General features: G+C 55.2%; 1 protein-coding gene across 2 annotated transcripts in view; it reads left to right on the forward strand.

Annotated features, from left to right (window-relative positions):
• The window catches only part of ADAMTS10 (ADAM metallopeptidase with thrombospondin type 1 motif 10), a 103,120-nt gene extending 90,264 nt beyond the window's left edge, over window positions 1-12,856 (forward strand). For both annotated transcript variants that reach the window (XM_084614748.1, XM_084614749.1), the window contains 7 exons: window positions 1,458-1,621; window positions 2,099-2,225; window positions 3,141-3,270; window positions 4,680-4,884; window positions 8,796-8,972; window positions 10,317-10,473; window positions 10,981-12,856. In XM_084614748.1, the coding sequence (XP_084470874.1) occupies window positions 1,458-1,621; window positions 2,099-2,225; window positions 3,141-3,270; window positions 4,680-4,884; window positions 8,796-8,972; window positions 10,317-10,473; window positions 10,981-11,090 (1,070 nt within the window). In that variant the 3' untranslated portion in view covers window positions 11,091-12,856. The remainder of the gene's footprint in view (window positions 1-1,457; window positions 1,622-2,098; window positions 2,226-3,140; window positions 3,271-4,679; window positions 4,885-8,795; window positions 8,973-10,316; window positions 10,474-10,980) is intronic.
• Window positions 12,857-18,954: the final 6,098 nt, after the last annotated feature.

Consider the following 18,954-nt stretch of genomic DNA (forward strand, 5'->3'; position numbering starts at 1 on the left):
GATCGGCAGCCATTACAGCGAGGGGAGAGGAAGGGAGGGGAATGTAAACATCCCCTGGCAGGTCACCTGCCAGGTGAGCTTAAACCATGGCAGATTCCAGAGCCTGCACTGAGGTCCCATGGGAGGGAGCTCCCTTAAGCTGGGGTTTCCCTGCAGTTCTGGGGGGAGCAGCATTTGCCAACAGGGCCCGCGCTGGTGCCGGACCGGGTAAAGGACCCCTCGGGCCGGCTCCCTTGTGCCGGTTCCAGGGGAGCAGCGTCCCGGAGCAGAGCCTGCCCTGGTGTCGGACAGACCGGGGCTCCCCTAGTCTTTCCAGTCCATCAGGAATGATTTACTGGTGCATACACGTCACCGAGGATGTTCCTGGCTAAGGTGCAGGCTGGGATTTTACGCCCTCCTCTAATGGGGCCTGCCTGGCTGGGACACTTGTGAGCCCATCATACCTGTGGAAAGGCACTACCCAAACCTGCCTCTGTTCCCGGGGTAACAGCCAGCATCTCTCCCTGCGGCCAGCACAGGACCGTGGAGTCCCCTGCAGCTGCGGTGCCTGTCCGGGCAGTGCTCGTGCGATTTCCAGCCTGGAGGGGAACGAGTCTCCCCCGCATTTCTCACCAACGCGGGACCATCCACCCTGCCCCAAAGCATCATGGGAAAGAGCACATTAACAACAACAACAGTGCAACCATTACAAACTTACCCGTGAACCTTCGTGTAACACACGGGCTGAGTGTGGGTGTGTGAGAGAGAGATCATGTCTCCCTTTAGTGACCGACTTCGGCGACTACAATAGCCAGCTGTAGTCCCGCCCACTCGCTCACCGCCCACGGGGTATTCCTTTAGCACAGGGTCTAGAAGCTGCATTTCGGGCCTGGAAGATCTCGAGTGGGGTCCCAGCTGTGCTGGGGCCTCTGCGTATAGCCTGTGGCCACTGTTTTACGCTGCCGGGGTATGAACTGCCATGTGCTAGTCTGGTGCCCTGGTTACTATCCCGGTGCCACCAAGCTGGCTGGTTAAGCCCTGTCCCACTATGGCATCTTTAGTGTGGCTTGGGCACAGACTGTGAATCCAGATACTGGGCTGCTAGTCCCAGCTCTGTCCCTGGCCTTGACCAAGTCACTTAATTTGCGTGCACCTCAGTGTCTCGATCTATAAAATGGGGACAATGGTACTTCCCCGGCTGTAACAGTGGATGAAGAGCAATGGCTGGAAAGCACTGGATGGCAGGCTAAGCATTGTTATGGTGTCACGGGGGGTGGAGGAAATCCCAGTGCCCTGATACTATGGTGTGGGGTGTATTAGAAGCCAGGCCCCGTGATTCCCATGGCAGAGCTGCTTTCAAAGAGACTCCATAGCCTCCTAGCTTTACCCATTAACTCGGTTGCGGGAGGCAGTGCAGGCTGGGAAATAGCTGGCAGTCCCCTCCGCACTGAGGACCCTCGCCTTGCCTGTCCTTCCAGCGCTGAAAGGGGAGAACGACGAGTATTTCATCAACGGGAAGCTCTCCATCGACCCGCCCAGGCACTTTGATGTCGCCGGGACGACATTCCACTACAGGAGATCTCAGGATGACCCCGAATCGCTGGAGGCCTTAGGACCTACCAATGCCACTCTCATTGTCATGGTTGGTAATGGCCCTTTCCGTCCCCCTGGCCCTGCCTGCCTGGCCACGGCTAACCCATCCCAATCGATTATCCCCATTCCTGACACATGCATCACAATTAGCGCTAATCCGGGATACAGGGACACTGGCGTCATAGGGGCCAAATTCTTCTCAGATCCCTGCCCTGGAGCAGAGGGCCCATTACACCACAGAGCCAGGCTTTGGAAAGAAAGCGGGTTTTGGCTGCCCCGGATCCGTGGTCCCTCCTGATCACTGCTCTGCTGAGCACACTGGCTTCACGCCTCCATGCTGCCCCGCTGCACCGTGGCCAGAGTCGATGGATATCGACTCCTGGTGGTTTCAGAGCTGGGAAGGCAAGGGAAGCCCAGCAGAGCTTGGAGAGACTGGTGGGGGTCCTGGGACACACCACGCGATGGGCCCACGCTCGGCTCTGGTGGCGCGTTGGCCCCAGTGCACTGACCGCCCCTTTCTCCACAGGTTCTCGTGCGGGCAGAGCTGCCGGGGATTCAGTACAAGTTCAACGCGCCCATCACCCGAGGCTCCTTGACCCAGTACTCCTGGCACTACACCCCATGGACCAAATGCTCAGCTATCTGTGCAGGGGGTGAGAGGTTTGACTGTACTTTGGCAGCAGTGTAGTGTCTGCAACTCCCTTGACTCCCAGGCACAAGATGCCACGCATGGGGACTTGCTTTGGGAGCCATATTGGTCTAATGGGGCTCTCAGACCAGGACCTCACACTCAGCCGCTTGCAACTCAGTGTCAGTCAACAAAGCTGCATGGACAACAGGTCTTGTCACATGTCCTGGACGTTGTTCTTTGGCTGGACCCCAAGAGTGGCTGATAAAGGTCACTGGGTTGAAATGATACACTTGAAATTCAAAGACGTGTGTTAGGCTGGAGGTTGGACTAATGGTCCCCTCTGGCCTTTAAATCTCTGCATCTGTGAACTGGTCTGCCTCAGACAGATGCTTCCCAGAATCCTTTGGGCTGAAGCCGTGGTTTCTGTGGGGTGTCTGGCAGAACCTGGCTGCGAGGTCTGAGCAAATATTCAGAAGAAGACAGAGGCACTTTCAAAACCAAGGCTGAGTGATCTTTCAACTTTGATGTTAGGGGCCTTGGTTTTGCACGGGGCAGCAGTCCTCAGCAAGGGGATTGCAGGATAGACCCCCCTAATCCTCCTCAAAAAAGGGTTACAAGACTTTCAAAACCAGGTTGTTTTTTTTCTGGGTGCACGAACCCCTTGATCAAATGCCCTCAAATTTTCTCGACAAACTTTGCCCTGGGCCCTGACCCGACCTACCAGTTTTCAGCCCAACCTGTCAGGTGTTGTAGATTTTAGAGATGATGGAAAACTTGGCTTTAAATAGAAACTTAAGGGCATCCTTGTCTCTGGAGTGACAAGTGGTTGTGCCCCCCTGTAGTCCCAGAGTGAGCAGCTGGGTGGTGCATCCTAAACTCTGGAACCAGGCCAGAGCTATTCCTCTCTTTCCTTTCCCTTCCCCCCGGTCTCCCGCAGGCAGCCAAGTCCAGACCGTCATATGCAAGAAACAGGCCGACAGCTCCACAGTCTTCAACCATTTCTGTAGCCCTGAAACCAAATTACCGGAGAAGGAGAGGCCATGCAACACTGAGCCATGTCCGCCCACGTGAGTGCGGTCACCGGTCTGGGAACGGTGTCTGCTGTTGGGGATCATGGGGCGGCTGGGCTGGGGAACTACTGGCGGGGTTCTCGGCTGGAGAAGCAGGGCTGGATCGAGGTGGAGAATGGATGTAATGCCTGCTCTCTCCCTGAATCAGCGAAGCAGGTTCTCCCATCTTTTTTCTTCCCCCGAATCAGTTTCTCCCGTCTCTCTTCCCTCTGGGAGAAAGGATGATCCTTGTGGTTCCGTTCCAGACATGGCCCCAGGCTCCTGGGTGGAGTCAATCCAGCCTCTGGGGGTGATGATCATACTCGGCAAGGCACTAAAGCCTGTGTGGCACCACTGGGCTCCCCAGAGGAAAGGTGTCAGAGGATGGCAAGGGTGTGGTATTATGTTATCTTTCCACTCTCTCACTAATAATAATATCCAGAGCTTTTCACCTCAAAGTGCTTCACAAAGGAGGACAATAGCACTGTCCCCATTTTACAGTTTTCAAGTTGCAGGGGGGGAGGTTTAGACTGGATATTAGGAAAAACTTTTTCACTATGAGGGTGGTGAAACAGTGGAATGCGTTACCTAGGGAGGTGGTGGAATCTCCTTCCTTAGAGGTTTTTAAGGTCAGGCTTGACAAAGCCCTGGCTGGGATGATTTAACTGGGAATTGGTCCTGCTTTGAGCAGGGGGTTGGACTAGATGACCTTCTGGGGTCCCTTCCAACCCTCATATTCTATGATTCTATGATACAGCGGGGGAAACTGAGGCACAGAGCGGCAGTGACTTGCCCAAGGTCAGTGGCAGAGCCAGGACTAGAACCCCAGTCCCTGTCCGGGGCCCTTATCCACTAGACTAGTGCAGGGGATGGGTTCATCGAGTGTGGGGGGTCTGCTGGCCAGAAGGTTCATCGGTAAAGCGGAATTTCTCCAAGAGTCATTGTACCCCCTCTCCCCACCATGTGCCCCTCTCCCCGCAATATTAGCATCTTCTCTGTGCGTCTCCTTAGAAACATGCACAGACCCAGCCCCGCAAGTTGGTGTCATTGTCCCCGCTGTACGTGCAGAGATTAAATGACCGGTGCAAAGCCAGTCCGTGCAAGGCCGGGGAGGACTCGGGGTATGTGTACTCAGCCTGTGGGAGCCAGCCTCTTAGCCCAGAGGGTGCAGACAGCCTAAGGGTAGCAGGACTTGTATAAATAGCTGTGTAGCTTCAGGACCCGAGCTCTAGCCCAAGCCACAACCTCAAGGCACTGTCTACACAGCTGTTTTCAGAGGGCTAGCACGAGCCGAGCTAGCCAAGTCTGTCACCCCAGGCTCGGAGGCCTGCTCACGGAGGGTTGCTGGCTCCTAGTGCTGGGCTCAGACAACGGCTGCCCAGGGTCAAGCTTTGCTCCTAGCTGCCAACGCTTGTCTCTTTGCCCAGCTGGGTGATCGGGAACTGGTCCGAATGCAGCCGGAGCTGCAACGAGGGCATCCACACCCGCAGCGTCGTCTGCCGCAGGAAAATCGCTGCCACAGAGGAGAAAATCCTGGACGATGGCTCCTGTGCCCAACCCAGGCCCAAGATGCACGAGCCGTGCAACAATCAAACGTGCCCCCCAGAATGGGCTGCTCTGGACTGGTCAGAGGTAAGGCCCATCGCACAGGCTCTCAGAATCCCCTGGCTCCTTATAGCTTGGGCCCTGCTCTTCTCCATTCATTACGGCTCCATTCATTAAGGCTGTCCAGGGCCTACAGTGCCATTGAGGGAGGGGTACTGCCCCATGCAGGGCACAGTCCTGCACTTACCAAGGAGATGGACTAGGTGGGACCTAACGAGGCTTTGCCACTGGGTGGGAACCTGGGTGACTTCACAGTGTCTGCCCCATGCTGAGCACTTGGGCTGCATCAGGTCCTAAGAACGGCCAGAGTGGGTCAGATCAATGGTCCATCTTGCCCAGTATCTTGTGTTCCAATAGTGGCCAATGCCAAGTGTGTCAGGGGAAATGAACGGAAGAGGGCAATTATTGAGTGATCCATCCCCTGTCATCCACTCCCAGCTTCTGGCAGTCAGAGGCTAGGGACACGCAGAGCCTGGAGTTACATCCCTGACCAGCTTGGCTAATAGTCATTGATGGACCTGTTAGGGGGCTTATTCCTTCACCCACTTACTTCCCTGGTCCTTCTCGCATGAACAGAGAGCAACAATACCCGAAGTCCAAAGGTGCAAACAATTCGATGTTTATTGGGGTGAACTTCCAGCAAGCATGATTCCAGTTTCCTTCCTTAGTATCCTCCTTCCCAGCTCTGACACCACAAAGCCTTACACCTGTGTCCCTGTTCCCATTCCTGCCCTTAGCCAAACATGATTCCAACTTCCTTACCCCCATTCCCTGTTCCCATTTCCCCCTTTAGCAAAACATGATTCCAATTTTCTTACCCCCATTCCCTGTTCCCATCTCACACACCCACATGCCCACCCCCACCCACACCCCCGTCACTTCCTCATTGACTACAGATTATATAGTAAAACTTGAGTTCTGCTTAGCTATACCTTAACCAATCATTTTCCTGAAATTTAACTAACCAATCCTAACATATTGTAACATGATTATGTAACCAATTATATCCCACCACCTCAATTAGTTTACACCCAGCAAAATTAATTATACAGCAGACAGGAACAATCACAGAACCAGACAGAGATTATACAGACAAACAACAGCAAAGTGGGAACTATAATGACAAAACAATACAGAAGTGAGGATTTCACATCCCAGCTATTGATAAGTGAGTTCTTGCCAGACAGGATGCTATCAAACTAAGTTTCCTTTTACATTTTCTAGGCACTTCCCTTTCTCTGGAGGTGATAGGAATACAATCCTGTCCTGATAGTGCCTAACAGCCCAATAGCACCTTATTTCAATGTGACTAGTTTGGAATGCGAGGATGTGACCGTTCGCTTCCCAGCTTATGGCTGCCTCTGCTGCTTAGCCAAAGGCCTGAGCCTAAGCATAGGGCCACAAACTGTCACAGTAAGAGAAGGCCCTTACACTGGCAGACAGTGGTTTTGATTCTTTCTTTTATATCTCTATCACTAGCCAAGTGATAAGAATACACCTAAATTCTTAGAGTATAGGCCTTTACAGACAGGCCTGAATATCTATATCCTAACAGGACCTACCTAGTTCTTTTTTTGGACCCCGTTATAATGTTGGCCTTTGCAACATTCCCTGGCAACGAGTTCCACAAGTTGACTGTGCATTGTGTGAAGAAATACTTCCGACTACCCCTCTGATTTGGTTCCTTTTGTTTGTTTTAAACCTGCTGCCTATTCATTTTATTGGGTGAGCCCCTAGTTCTTGTGTTATGAATAAGGCTACGTTTTAGACAAGGGTATTTTAGTAAAAGTCATGGACAGGTCACGGGCAGTAAACAAAAATTCACGGCCCGTGACCTGTCCATGACTTGTACTATATACCCCTGACTAAAACTTGGGCGGGAGCCGTGGGTGCTCCGGAGGGGTGCTCCGGGGGCACCGCTGGTGCTGGGAGAGGTGACCCAGGATCCCGCTGGGGGGAGCGGGCAGTGGCGCGCAGCCCAGGACCCCCCCCTGGTGCTGGGAGCGGGAGGGTTGGCCGGGCTGGCAGGGGCTCCCCACCCAATCCGCGTGTCCCTGCAGCTCGTAGGCAGCGCAGGGGCCAGGGGGCTCTGCTCGCTGCTCCCGCCACAAGCGCCAGCTGCGCAGCTCCCATTGGCTGGGAACTGCAGCCATTGGGAGCAGCAGGGGCGGGGCCTGCAGGCGCGGGCAGCACGAGGAGCCCCCTGGCCCCTCCACCCAGGAGGACCTGCAGGGCCATGCCAGTGGGAGCCGGGGAACCCCGAGGTAAGCACCCCCTGCACCGCCCGACCCCTAGCCCTGAGCCCCCTCCCACACACCCAACTGCTGCTGCTGGCCCAGGAGCTGCCCGGCTCACGCAGCCCCTGAGCCAGCACCGGCCGCTGCAGACGTGACGGAAAGTCACGAAATCCATGATGGACTCGCAGCCTTAGGTCTGATAAGGAGTAAATAACACTTCGCTATTCACTTTCTCCACCCCAGTCTTGATTTCATAGACCTCCAGCCTATCGCCCCCTTTAGTCGTCTCTCTTCAAAACTGAACGGTTCCCGTCTTTTGAATCTCTCCTCATACGGAAGCTGTTCCATGCCCTGGATCATTTTGGTTGTGCTTCTCGGTACCTTTTCCAGTTCTAAGTTTTGCCATCCTCTGAGCTGGGAGGGCCAAGCCTAGGGCTTCATTAGCTGACATGTCTAGCCTAGTGTTACCACAAACTTCTGAGAGCTAAGGTAGCGCGGAGGGTCAGTACGTCCCTAGCCTCTGACCACAAGTGAAATGAGTTTGGCATCTCAGCCCGGAATGCCGAAGCAGCCAGGAGGGATAAAGCTTGCTGGCTTTGTGGCTTGCCTCAAGAAGGGGAAATCCAAAGGTACTGAGCCATCGCTTTAGAAACTCTGGTCGAAGAGACCCCCCCATTCGAAACAAGGTCCTGGTTGGCACCTAATTTAAAGAAAGTGTCATTTATTCATTATTTTATTTTTGTATTACTGTAGCTCCTAGCAGCCCCAGTCATGGCCCAGGACCCCCCTGGGCTAGGCGCTGGACAAACAATGGAAGGACAGTCTCTGCCCCAGAGAGCTTCCATTCTAAATAGACAAGCGACACCCCTGGGGCACAGACAGATGGGGGAGCGCAAGGAAACAATAGGCCGTATTGGCCAGCGTGATGGGCAGTGGCCCAGTGGCACAGCCCAAGGCCACGAAGATGCTAATACTTGACTGTTAGTGGACCAGATACTGCTCTGTGTAATGTCATGTGTGAGCCTGGGGTGTACATGGTCGGGAGTGCTGAGCAGGATGGGAGTGCCTTGAGCTCACAAACTCAGCTGTGCTAAGGGAAGGGATCCCACGGCCTTTGTAAGTTTCCTGCATGACCCATATTTGCCTCCCGGAGTTGGGATCTTAGGATCCTAGAACTGGAAGGGACCTCGAGAGGTCATCTAGTCCGGTCCCCTGCACTCGTGGCGGGACTCAGTATTATCTTTTTGGCATGGTGTCTTCTTCACTTAGGCATTGGCAGGCTGAAATGTGTGGGTGACAAAGGGCATGGGGCCTGCTGTTGCTCAGACCTTTACCTTGCACGCCCTTGGGTGGAGAGGGAATGGGGAGATTCTCCATGCGCCCTGAGATCAGTATATCTTTTCTTTCCTCAAAAACAAAAGGAGTACTTGTGGCATCTTAGAGACTAACAAATTTATTTGAGCATAAGCTTTTGTGAGCTACAGCTCACTTCATCGGATGCATGAAGTGAGCTGTAGCTCACGAAAGCTTATGCTCAGATAAATTTGTTAGTCTCTTATAAGGTGCCACAGGTCCTCCTTTCCTTTTTGCAGATACAGACTAACACGGTTGCTACTCTTAAAACTTTTTTTTCCTGTGCCCCCTAAAGCTGAGCCTGCCCTTTGCAGGGCACCGCAAGTTTCATGGGTCTCCTCTTTGCAGTGCACCCCAAGCTGTGGGCCTGGTTTCCGCCACCGCATTGTGCTTTGCAAAAGCGGCGACCACAGCACGACCCTGGCAACCTCGCAGTGCCCTGAGAACACCAAGCCCCCGACCAGCATGAGGTGCAACCTGCGACGCTGCCCGCCCCCGCGGTGGGTGACTGGCGAATGGGGAGAGGTACTGAATGATCTCCTGCCACAGTCCCAGGAGTTCCCAGCCCACTCAGTGGCCTTGGGGTGGGGAACCCAGGTGATCTCCCATGATATCAGCGACGAGACGTTGGGTCTGGCTGGCATCCAGGCTGAGACCCGCCCCCCTCATGGAGTCCCAGAGCCCAGGCTCCAGCCTGAGCCCAACGTCTGCACGGCAATTTAGCAGCCATGTAGACGTGCCCTTGGAGTCCGCAGACAGACACCCGGCTGCATGCCAGGGAGCGCTCTGCTTCCAGTGGTCACCAGCACGGTGGCGGGCGGTGGCTCCTGGTCGTCTGGGCCAGTTTTGCCTAGGCCTGGCTGGAGTCCCTGCTTGGCTGGCGGGGGTTTGCTGCGTGTGCCCCTGGGACGCCTCTCAGTTGAGCCCCGCGCTCTGCCCTCCTCCAGCTGCTCAGGCCTTATCTCTTGCCTGGTCCCTGGGGTCCCTGTGCTGACTAGCCCACTGGGCAAATGAAACGCCTCCCTTTGCGAGCTCAGAGCTGCTGCTTTGCCACCTTTGGGGCTCCTTCTCCCTGTCCCCCTTCCCCGGGGTAGGTGGAGCGATCAGGCTGCCTTGTGTCCCAGCCGCCAGGCCCCCTCCTGGAGTCAGCCAGGCACCTTCTTCCTACTCAGCCCTGAAGTTTCAGCCCCTGCTTCTTGCCTGCAATGGGGAGAAGTGAGACAAGGAGCCCGCAAGCCGTGGCCAGGTGGGAGCCGGGCAGATAAAGGGGAGAGGTGCCCTTAAGTCTGTTCCTCTTTCCTTCCCAAAAGGGGCCCTTATTTACCTGGGCATGGCTGTTGTCCCCACCCCCTTAGCATCCCAGCCCCTTCCCCGAGAGCCCAGGAGTCCAGCCTTTGAAGCCCTCTGCTATCAACCACTAAGGGATGTCCAGCCAGGGAAACTGAGCTGATGGATCTTCCCTCCACTCGGGCACAGGCAGGCCGCCTCTGTCTCCGTGGACTAGGCAGTGCCTCAGTTACTGATGGGTGGACGGCTGGATTAGTAAATGTACCAAGAACTGGGCTCTGTAGTTCAGGGCAGTGTAGGGGTGGAGGGTTGGACTCTCCAACATAACAGCTATTTAGGGGTGTGCAGGGGGAGGGCCAGTAGGCTTGGATCAAGCCTATAAAGGCAGCTGGACTGCATTGATCCGCTCGGTGCATAGAAATCCCTGTAGCCAGCTGGAAACAGCAATCTGCAGCCCTCAAGGGTTGGGTTAAACACAGTGGCCGGGCTGCAGCCCTGGGAGAAGCCAGGCCCAGCCCCCTCCCCATTAGCGGTGCACCGCAGGGCAGGTCTGACTCTGCCCTGTCCCCCGTCCTCCCACAGTGCTCCGCCCAGTGCGGCCTCGGCCAGCAGAGGCGCTCCGTCCAGTGCTTGACCCACATGGGGCAGCCGTCTGGCGACTGCGGGGAGAGCCTGAAGCCTGCGGGCATGCAGCAGTGTGAAGCGAGGTGCAAATCAGGACCTACCGAGAGCCCCGAAGGTACCGGCCAGGCCACGCCGATGCAGGAGAGAGAGCTTCAAATCTAAATCCTGTCCGTTGCTAACAGCCGGGTTCGAAATCTCCCCTCTGGGTCTGTGCTGACCCCAATCTCCCTGCACGGAGCTGTGGGTCTCAGTAAGGGGCGCTCTCCCCTCTGGGTCAGCCCTCATGGGGGGCGGGGTGAAGTGGCTCCTGCATGTACTTTGTCCGGGTGAGCCTGCCCAGCACTGTGGGACCCCTGGGAAAAGAGGCCTCGATCTCCCTGTAAGATTCCCCATCCCAAGCTTGGTTCATTGCCCTTGTGTGGGGTTCACCCCACTTGCTCCTTGGCAGCCAGTCCATGGAGACTGGGCCCTGAGCAACAACACTTTCCCAGAGTTTGGGGGAGTTCCGCTCGGGGGGGGGGCCTGCTCGGCGCCCATTCTCTACCCTGCTTATGTAGACTAGCGCCCCCGCCCCCAGTGCACAGCTGGGTCTCTAATCCCTTTCCCTCTGGGCTCCCTGCAGAATGCAAGGATGTGAACAAGGTCGCCTACTGCCCCCTGGTGTTGAAGTTCAAGTTCTGCAGCCGGACCTACTTCCGACAGATGTGCTGTAAAACGTGCCAGGGGCATTAAAGGAGCAAGGCGACCCCTGTAGGAAAACTGGAAGGCGAAAGCAATGCCGGAGGGCAGCCGAGCCGTGCCGTGCCGTGCCGTTCCCCTCCACCCCCGGGACTCTCCAAAGGATTCAACCCAAACACTGGTCGTGCTTCTGGTGGGAGCCGGCGACACCCCCTCACCCCCCGACCCCAACCCCACAAGAACCCCCGTGGCGGGAGCCTCAGTTAAACCACTGCCAACGCGTGTGCCACTCCGGAGACCGGCAGCACAAAGCACGGGAGGAGCGGGGAGATCTCTGTAGCCACAACGGAGCCGGTCACCGTGCCGGGAGAGAGCAGAGCTGGGGAGAGTGTGGCAACAAGGACATTACTTGAAATTCTGACATTTGTTATTTATTTAGTAGCACAGCTGGGTCCTGCGGGCACCAGCCAACAGCCTCCAGATGGTGCCAACAGCCCTGCCCGCCACACTGGGGAGGGCAGGGTGGTCCTCGACAGCCAATCAGCATGCTCTGGTCCTGCTCTCGCCTTGCTCCGTGCCAGGTCTCCTGAAGGGCATCGCTGTCTGCCTCTGGGAAACCGAGCGTGCTCCATGGCTGCCATGGCGCTGGGAAGCAGGCCTCGGGCCGGGGAGGGGGACTGAGTGAATGGAGCAGTCCGTCCTGCCCTATGCCAGCGGGAGCCCGGGGAAAACCAGGAGAGCAAGAAGAGGAGAAAGATTTTAGCTGTGTGGAGCATCAACCTGCCAAGGACAACCCTTGGCTTGTGCCTTTGGGCTTCTTTATGATGGATGAGGCAAGACTGCTGGGGTGGGAGGGGCGGGATTGTTTGGTTCGTTCAAGCCTTGTCTCCCCTGGAAGACTCTGTGGATGACTGGAGAAGCGGTCGGATACTGATCGTCCCCAAGGAAGTGACACCGGATGAATTGGGAGGGGAAGGGTGTTAAAAACATGGGTTTTCTGAAGCCTTTTATTATTATTTGTATCACAGGGGTGTACCTAGAAACCCCAGCTGAAGTCAAGGCCTCGTGGTGCCAGGTGCTGTACGTGTACATAATAAGAGACAGACGAGCTTCCAATCTAAATAGACAGGACAGAGAAAGGTTGGAAGAGGAAACACAAGGAGGAAGTGATTTACCCAAGGTCACCCGTAAAGCCAGGAATTGAACCTGGGTCTCCTGAATCCCAGTCCAGGGCCCTGCCTTCTGGGGCCTGGGGCCTTAGCCGTGGAAAGCAGAGCTGTCTCCTGTCAAAATTCAGGTTCCGCTGCCTTGCTAAGTGTGGTGTCATCATCTTGTGATTTTCCCCAGCTCTCCACAGCGTCTTCCAGGAAAAACAGGGCTAGACAGGACCTGAGTTTCCAATGTGGAAAGAACATGGATTTTTTTTTTTTTAAATCCCATCATAACGAAGCAACACAAGGCCCAAGCCCGGGGGTCTGTTCCATTTGCAGACCGCCTGTCCGGTGCAGGAACGACGAACATCTCTCTCCTCCCTTGCCCCAGTGTCTCTAGCTATTAATATACCTGCTACAGCATCATCCACTCACCAGCCAATCACAGCCTCTCGGGTGCTGGCTGGCTCCTGATAGGCTGGCGCGTGGGTATTAATTGTCTTCCTTCCTGGTGGAATGTTCCATTCCGACGCTTACTCCGGGGGGGAGGCGTTGTTTTCACGATTTTATATAAATATATTATAACAAAAATTGTTTAAAATACTAACTCTGAGAAGAAGGCGCAAAATACCGGCATGATTTATAATAAAGGAGTAGCTACCATCCCGGGCAGCTTCTGGTCCGAGTGTCATTTCTCAGCTCGCCCTGCACCTGCCTCGATGGCCTGGAGCCCTGTGCTGGGTGCTCAGCTGCCTCCCATCTGCCCAGTGGCCCGTTCCAGGCCACCCTCACCCACCCTGCGGACTCCCCCCCACCCCCATCCTCCTCCACCCTGGGGAGCAGGACGTGTTTTGGATTGACACAGGACTGCGCACCTTTGCCATCCCTGTCCTCCCCTGACCCAATCGGCATTGCGGGGGTTCCCCCATAACTCCCAGGCAAGAGAGGATCTAAAAGTGTTTACTGTCAAGGTGGGGAAGTGGACTGGAGAAATTCCTCCCCAGGGTCTCTGGAGCGGCCCGGGACAAGGCGAGCTCTGGATCCCTAGAGGCACAGAGGAGGGTGGATGATTGCTAAGCTTGGGGGCAGGACACATTGAATTTGCACCTGCTTTGCTGCCTCCTTTCTGCCAGGTGACTTGCCCGCTCTTCCCTTCCCCTCCTGCCTTGTCATTGGATCCCAGCCGGCTACTCCCTGCAGGTTTGTCTCATGGCTTCAGCCCATAGGAGCTTCCCACCCATCTCTGGAGCAGACGACGCCTATCTCTGCACCGTGCACACACGCCATGACCCTGAAGGATGGACCAGGACATCACGGTGAGTGGCAGGTGGGGAGTGTTTTACCTGGGTCCTGCCTGGCTGGAATGAGGAGAAGGGATGAATGCAGCCAGTCTTGCGATCAGGCAGGAGCAAGAAGCCAAAGGAAAGACACTGAGTATATGAGAAAGTGGCCAGCTTAGCTCAGCATCCTGAGGCTCCCAAAGACATTATGTGGCCAACTCCATGGGTTCAAAAATGAGGAATCAGACCCCCCAAATCACAAGATTCTTTTAATTAGTAAAGGGGGGGCTTTTAATTTGCATTCTCATTTCTGAGCCTCTCAGGTGCACTCGCCTCACGTTTTCCATCTCTGTTGCCATGATGGCTGGAACCTTTTCTTTTGAAATGATCGTGGGGATTCTGGCAAACTAGCCTGATTCCAGGAGCTGGAGCTTTAAGAAAACCCCCAAATATCCCCAGCGCTGGCAACACTAGTTGCCTCTGCCCAGCTGCAGCGAGGATCAAACCTGAACTGCTTCAGGAATTGGCCTGGGTGATTCAATAGCTGTCACCGTTGTCCGACTTCTGTCCTCCAGACGTAGCCAGATGATCATCTCAGGGAAGGAAACCGGCCTGTAGGAACCTGGGGTGCCGTGCAGTTATCAGCCACTAGATGTCCTTCCGCAACCATGCACAACACTCCTCCAAGTCTGAAATAGTTTCGGGGCAGGAAATCCTGCTTTCTTCTTATTCCATATGAGAGAAACAAAAATCAAACCATCACTTGCCATGGCCAGATTGCCCAACAGGAGGCTGAGTTTCTTAGTGCTGGTTTATAATGTTTTCAAATCTAACAGCAAAGCCTGAGACACTAAATGAGCCTTAACACAGTGGTGGAGCTGAGGACTTTAGTTCATTTGATCACCTCTTGTTCCAGCTTCCCCACTGGCCAGATTTATGGCTTCTTGGATTTTATGGGTTTTATCCCATCTCTGCAACATCCCTTCCTCCCACCCCCTAGTGCAGACATCCTGCACTGATGCACTATGGGGCTGACCCTGTATGGCTTACTCTGGGTTGCCGCTACGGTGTACAATTGCAGGGATGCAGATATCCCCAGCATAGACAGGCCCTGCAGTCCTGGTTGCATGCTAAAGAATTGCAGGTGTGGTGGGTTCACTACCATTTAGAGGCTGGCATTATAACTCTGTTCTTACGAATGGGCAGGGATTTGTCAGTGGGCAGGCGGAATTTAAGAGACTTATTCCATAATATGGTCCTGTGTGTGGAGCAATCAATAGCAGGAGGGTGACCTGTCCCAGATCACCAGCATCACACTGCAGAGACACAGAAGAACAGCGCCCTAGTTATGTGGGTCTTGCTGTAGTGTTCAGAGCTTGGTAGATCCGTTAACCCTGGCTGCTTGTTTATTCTGGGCCCCTCCCTGCCCTGGGAGGGCGTATCACAGAGTCACCCCTTCACTTGCAGAGATGTAAGATCCTTCTGAGATAAGCCCTTACGCTTCTTAGCTACTCTTTGCACCTGCTGAGCAAGGACCGCAGCAGTGCATGTGGCTTTCCAAGCGATCGCACGTACAATCCAGCTCCTTCCACGGGTGTTTCTTTTCTTTGCCAAATGCTACTAGTTATCCCTTGTGAGTGATGGCCCCAAGCCGTGAAAAGGGGCAAACACAAGCCAAAATGTTCAACCCTGAGGGCCCACAATTGGACCCCTAAATCCATAGGTGCCCTTCCCCCACTGCCTAATTTCCTTAAAGAGCCTTTCAAAGCCCAGGCTGAAATAAGCAGTCTGATTTGCTGATTGCCACCCCCCGCTCCAGCGGGTTTGTGCGCATTCGGTGCCTCTGCAAATCAGGCTGCCTCTACATGTGGGTGGCTACGTTCAGCTGGAGGGGTCTCGCTCCAGGCAGCCGAGTTTGAACGTTTCTGACAACAGCGCATTTGAACGACAAGGGGCTTGAGGGACTTGAGCCGCTGCGGGACTTGAGCCTGGTAAATGAGCAAAACTCCAGCAAACCAACAAAACAACTGGGACGTTTTTTGCCTGTCTATTTACCTGCCCGGAGATCATTAATTCCTCCTGGGTCAGATTGGACGCCTGCTGCAAATACAGGCAACGGTATCGTTTCCTGAGCATCCAGCTGCACGAGGCTACGACTGTAGCCCAGTTACAGGAGCTCTCGTTTGGCTCGAGACTCTGCGGCCTGCACCCGTAGTGGTGATGGGCCAAGTTTCAATCCCTGCTAACGCCCATGGGGGCTGAGCGGGAACGTAGCCCTTTGTTGGTTACGCTGTGACCGGTGCCTCTGATCATCGCCCTGGGGTTTGAGACTAGACACAGTAGGCGTTTCTAAAGACCATCTCTGCCTGGCTATTCATAGTGCTCCACCCGTGGGTGTACCTCAATGGCGTCCGTTTCCTGTGATTGTCAGTGGTTCTTCGTTGATCATTTCCCTTTGTTTCTGCACAGACAAGGTTAGCTGGCATGCAGCTCCCAGGCTGGCTTAGGCGTGTCAGTTGCCTACCAGCTTTTTCGCTGGCATTTGGTTTCACACGCGCCCCTCCATCATAGACATCCGCCGAACTGACCCGAGTGACATAACCCTTTAATGCGCCGCCATCGGCGCAATGAGACATGCAGCAGCGCAAGGCACAGCTAACCGATGCCCCAGAAGCCCAGCCCTGTCCAGCCCCTTCTCCCCTACGGGTTGAGAAAAAGGCCAGTCTTGTTCGCTGGGCCGATGAGCGGAATCGCTCAGGCGCTGCAGAGAGGACAGCTCCGCAGGACAGGACAAGCCTCTCCCCAGGCACGACCCATCAGCGTCCTCCACCAGCGGGAGCAGCAAAGCTGGTCGTTATCTGCCAGTCCTTTCCTCGCTGACTTTGCCAGCGAGATCAGCAGCAGCCTTTTGGGGTTTTACAAGAATGTGGAGTCAAATAAAGGCTCGCAAGCCCCGAACTGCCCTGTTTATCCCCAGCCCCAGCCCTGCTTCACTCCCCTTTGACTCAGCCAGTTGGCCGGCCCGCCCTGGGAGTGAGCGTCTCTGGATGCGAGAGGGGAGGCCCGACTCCGCAGCCCAGTGCTGGGGCCTCTCTCACGAGGCTGCCGACGAGGGGGGACAAGTGTGGGGCTCCCCTAGGAACTGCAGCGAATTCACCCACACTTTGCACAGGCTGCCCAGAGCTGTGCGACGGTAACGGCCGTCAAACACTACTGCTCGGGGGTCAGATCGGCACTGGCTAGAAAATGCACACACATGCATGCGTATGGACACACACACACACACACTTGTGCTTGCTCACAAACACACGTGTGTGCACACATCACATACATGCCACACACATACACGTGGGCACGTACATGCACACGCTTTGCAGGTCCCACCTTGAAAGCAGAAGTTTGCAGACTCTTGTAGACGGCAGCAAACAGCGTGTGCCAATGGCCCAAGGCCCAGGAGACCTGCAATGATTTGACGCTTTTCCCTTGTCCCTCCCTGATGCCAGGCATCAAACTGCCCCATGAGTATGGGATGAGCTCAACGACCTGCACTGCTACCTGGGAACGGCTCTAACAGCCTTAAACCTCACACGGGCTACCAGGGAGTCCTCGGCACAGACAGCGGACCAGCTTTTACAAGCATGGAATTCAAAGACTTTCTGAACAAACATGGGATTAAACCTATGCAAACTTCCACATCTCATTCAGCCTGCAATGGCCTCACAGAGATTGCTGAGAGGATTTTAAAGAGGGGATGAAAAGATGATTAATGGCAGCTCGGGAATGAAGCTAGCTCGATTTCTCTGGAAATACAGAACCAGTGCTCTGACTGCGCTGGGTGCGAGCCCACCTGGCTATCGATGGGCAGGAAGATAAGAGCTCATGTGGATCTAATCCATCCTAGCCTGGAGGGGGAAGTGCTAAGGCAACAAGCTTTCCGAAAACAACCCCATGCCTATTACACTAAAGACAAAGAGCTGGCCCCAAGTGTGGAGGGATAGCTCAGTGGTTGGAGCATTGGCCTGCTAAACCCAGGGTTGTGAGTTCAATCCTTGAGGGGGCCATTTAGGGATCTAGGGCAAAAATTGGGGATTGGTCCTGCTTTGAGCAGGGGGTTGGACTAGATGACCTCCTGAGGTCCCTTCCAACCCTGATGTTCTATGATTCTATGACATGGGATGGGCTGTACCCAACGTTTCAATACACTCCAGCCAGCGTCAATTCCAGGTACCATCCTCGAGCAAATTGGCCCCTTGTTTTTTCAAGTCCAGTGAAGCGATGGTTGGATGGTAAGCCCTTGGGAGCAGAATGACGTGCAGGCACCTCCGTCCTTGGGTGGCAACCACCTGGAGGAGCCAAGGCCAGGAACAGATGCAGTTTTGCTGGGAATGCCCGAGACGGGGGTATCTACAGAACTGGTGGACCAGGAGCCTGGGGGAATTGGACCACTGCTCCCCACTGCCACAGAGAGGCGCTCCGCTGTGTGTGAGAGAAGAGCCCCTGGTTATTTATAAGGCTATATCCGGGCTGTACATTAAGAGGGATGCAGTAAAGTGGTCACCAGAGTATTATGGGCTGGAGCCATGCCATGACTTCCTGGTTAGTTAGCAGGTGATTTCCCCCACTGTCTGTCTGCATTTGAATCAGGGGGCGGCCCTGGCCCAGCCAGCGGCGCCGTCGGTAACGTGCTGCCCATGCAGGGAGCGGCCCCTTTGCAGAGGGAGGAGCCCCAGGGAGCTCACTGGCTGGGCGCTGACGAAAACCTGGCCCATTGTCTCCAAAGCCCATTGTCTCATTGCCCATTGGCCCATTGTCTCCTGGCCCATTGTCTCCATTGCCACCGATTGGGGCTGGGCGGAGACAGTCGGTTGTGATGTCACAAATGGGCAGGGCTTCACTAGGGGCTGTTTTCACAAGTACATTAGCGGCTCCTGACTGAGCGTGCTCAGAAGGGCTGTGGCTTTATTAGCGATGGCCCTGAGCCTCGCACCCAGGACAAGAGCAGCCCTAAACATCAGGGGGCTCGGCCGAAAGCTGGGATCCCGGCTCCGGTGCCTGTGGTGTATTCCTGCAATGAACTGGCTAGTGTGTGTGTGCACTTACCTGGACCACTGTCCTTGAGCAGATGGATTAGAAAGATTCAGCTGTGTAGCATAGGCCCCGTACTGCTTAAAGGAGATTCACCTTTAGCAGATGAGGCAGGGGCCTGTGCTTTTGCCACAGGGGGGATGTGAGTTCGGCCCCTGCTCGGCTGCAGCGTGACACATGGCAATGCTTGGGAAGTGCTAGGCAGCCATGGATTTGTTCCCGTTTTAGCCGGGCCATTTTATCAAGCATGGTCCCAGCCGCAAGCCATGCTCCTTGCCGAGGGCTCTGGGCAGGCGGGTGTCAGAGCGCAGCCGGCTTGGAGTTATCTCTGCAGCCCACACCCAGAGCAGCCATCGGTTCTGCAGACAGGAAGGGGAGGGCAAGAGTGGGGTGGGGCTCAGC

The sequence above is a fragment of the Lepidochelys olivacea genome (assembly GCF_965140295.1).
Source record: "Lepidochelys olivacea isolate rLepOli2 genome assembly, chromosome: 25".
NCBI classification, from domain to species: Eukaryota; Metazoa; Chordata; order Testudines; family Cheloniidae; genus Lepidochelys; species Lepidochelys olivacea.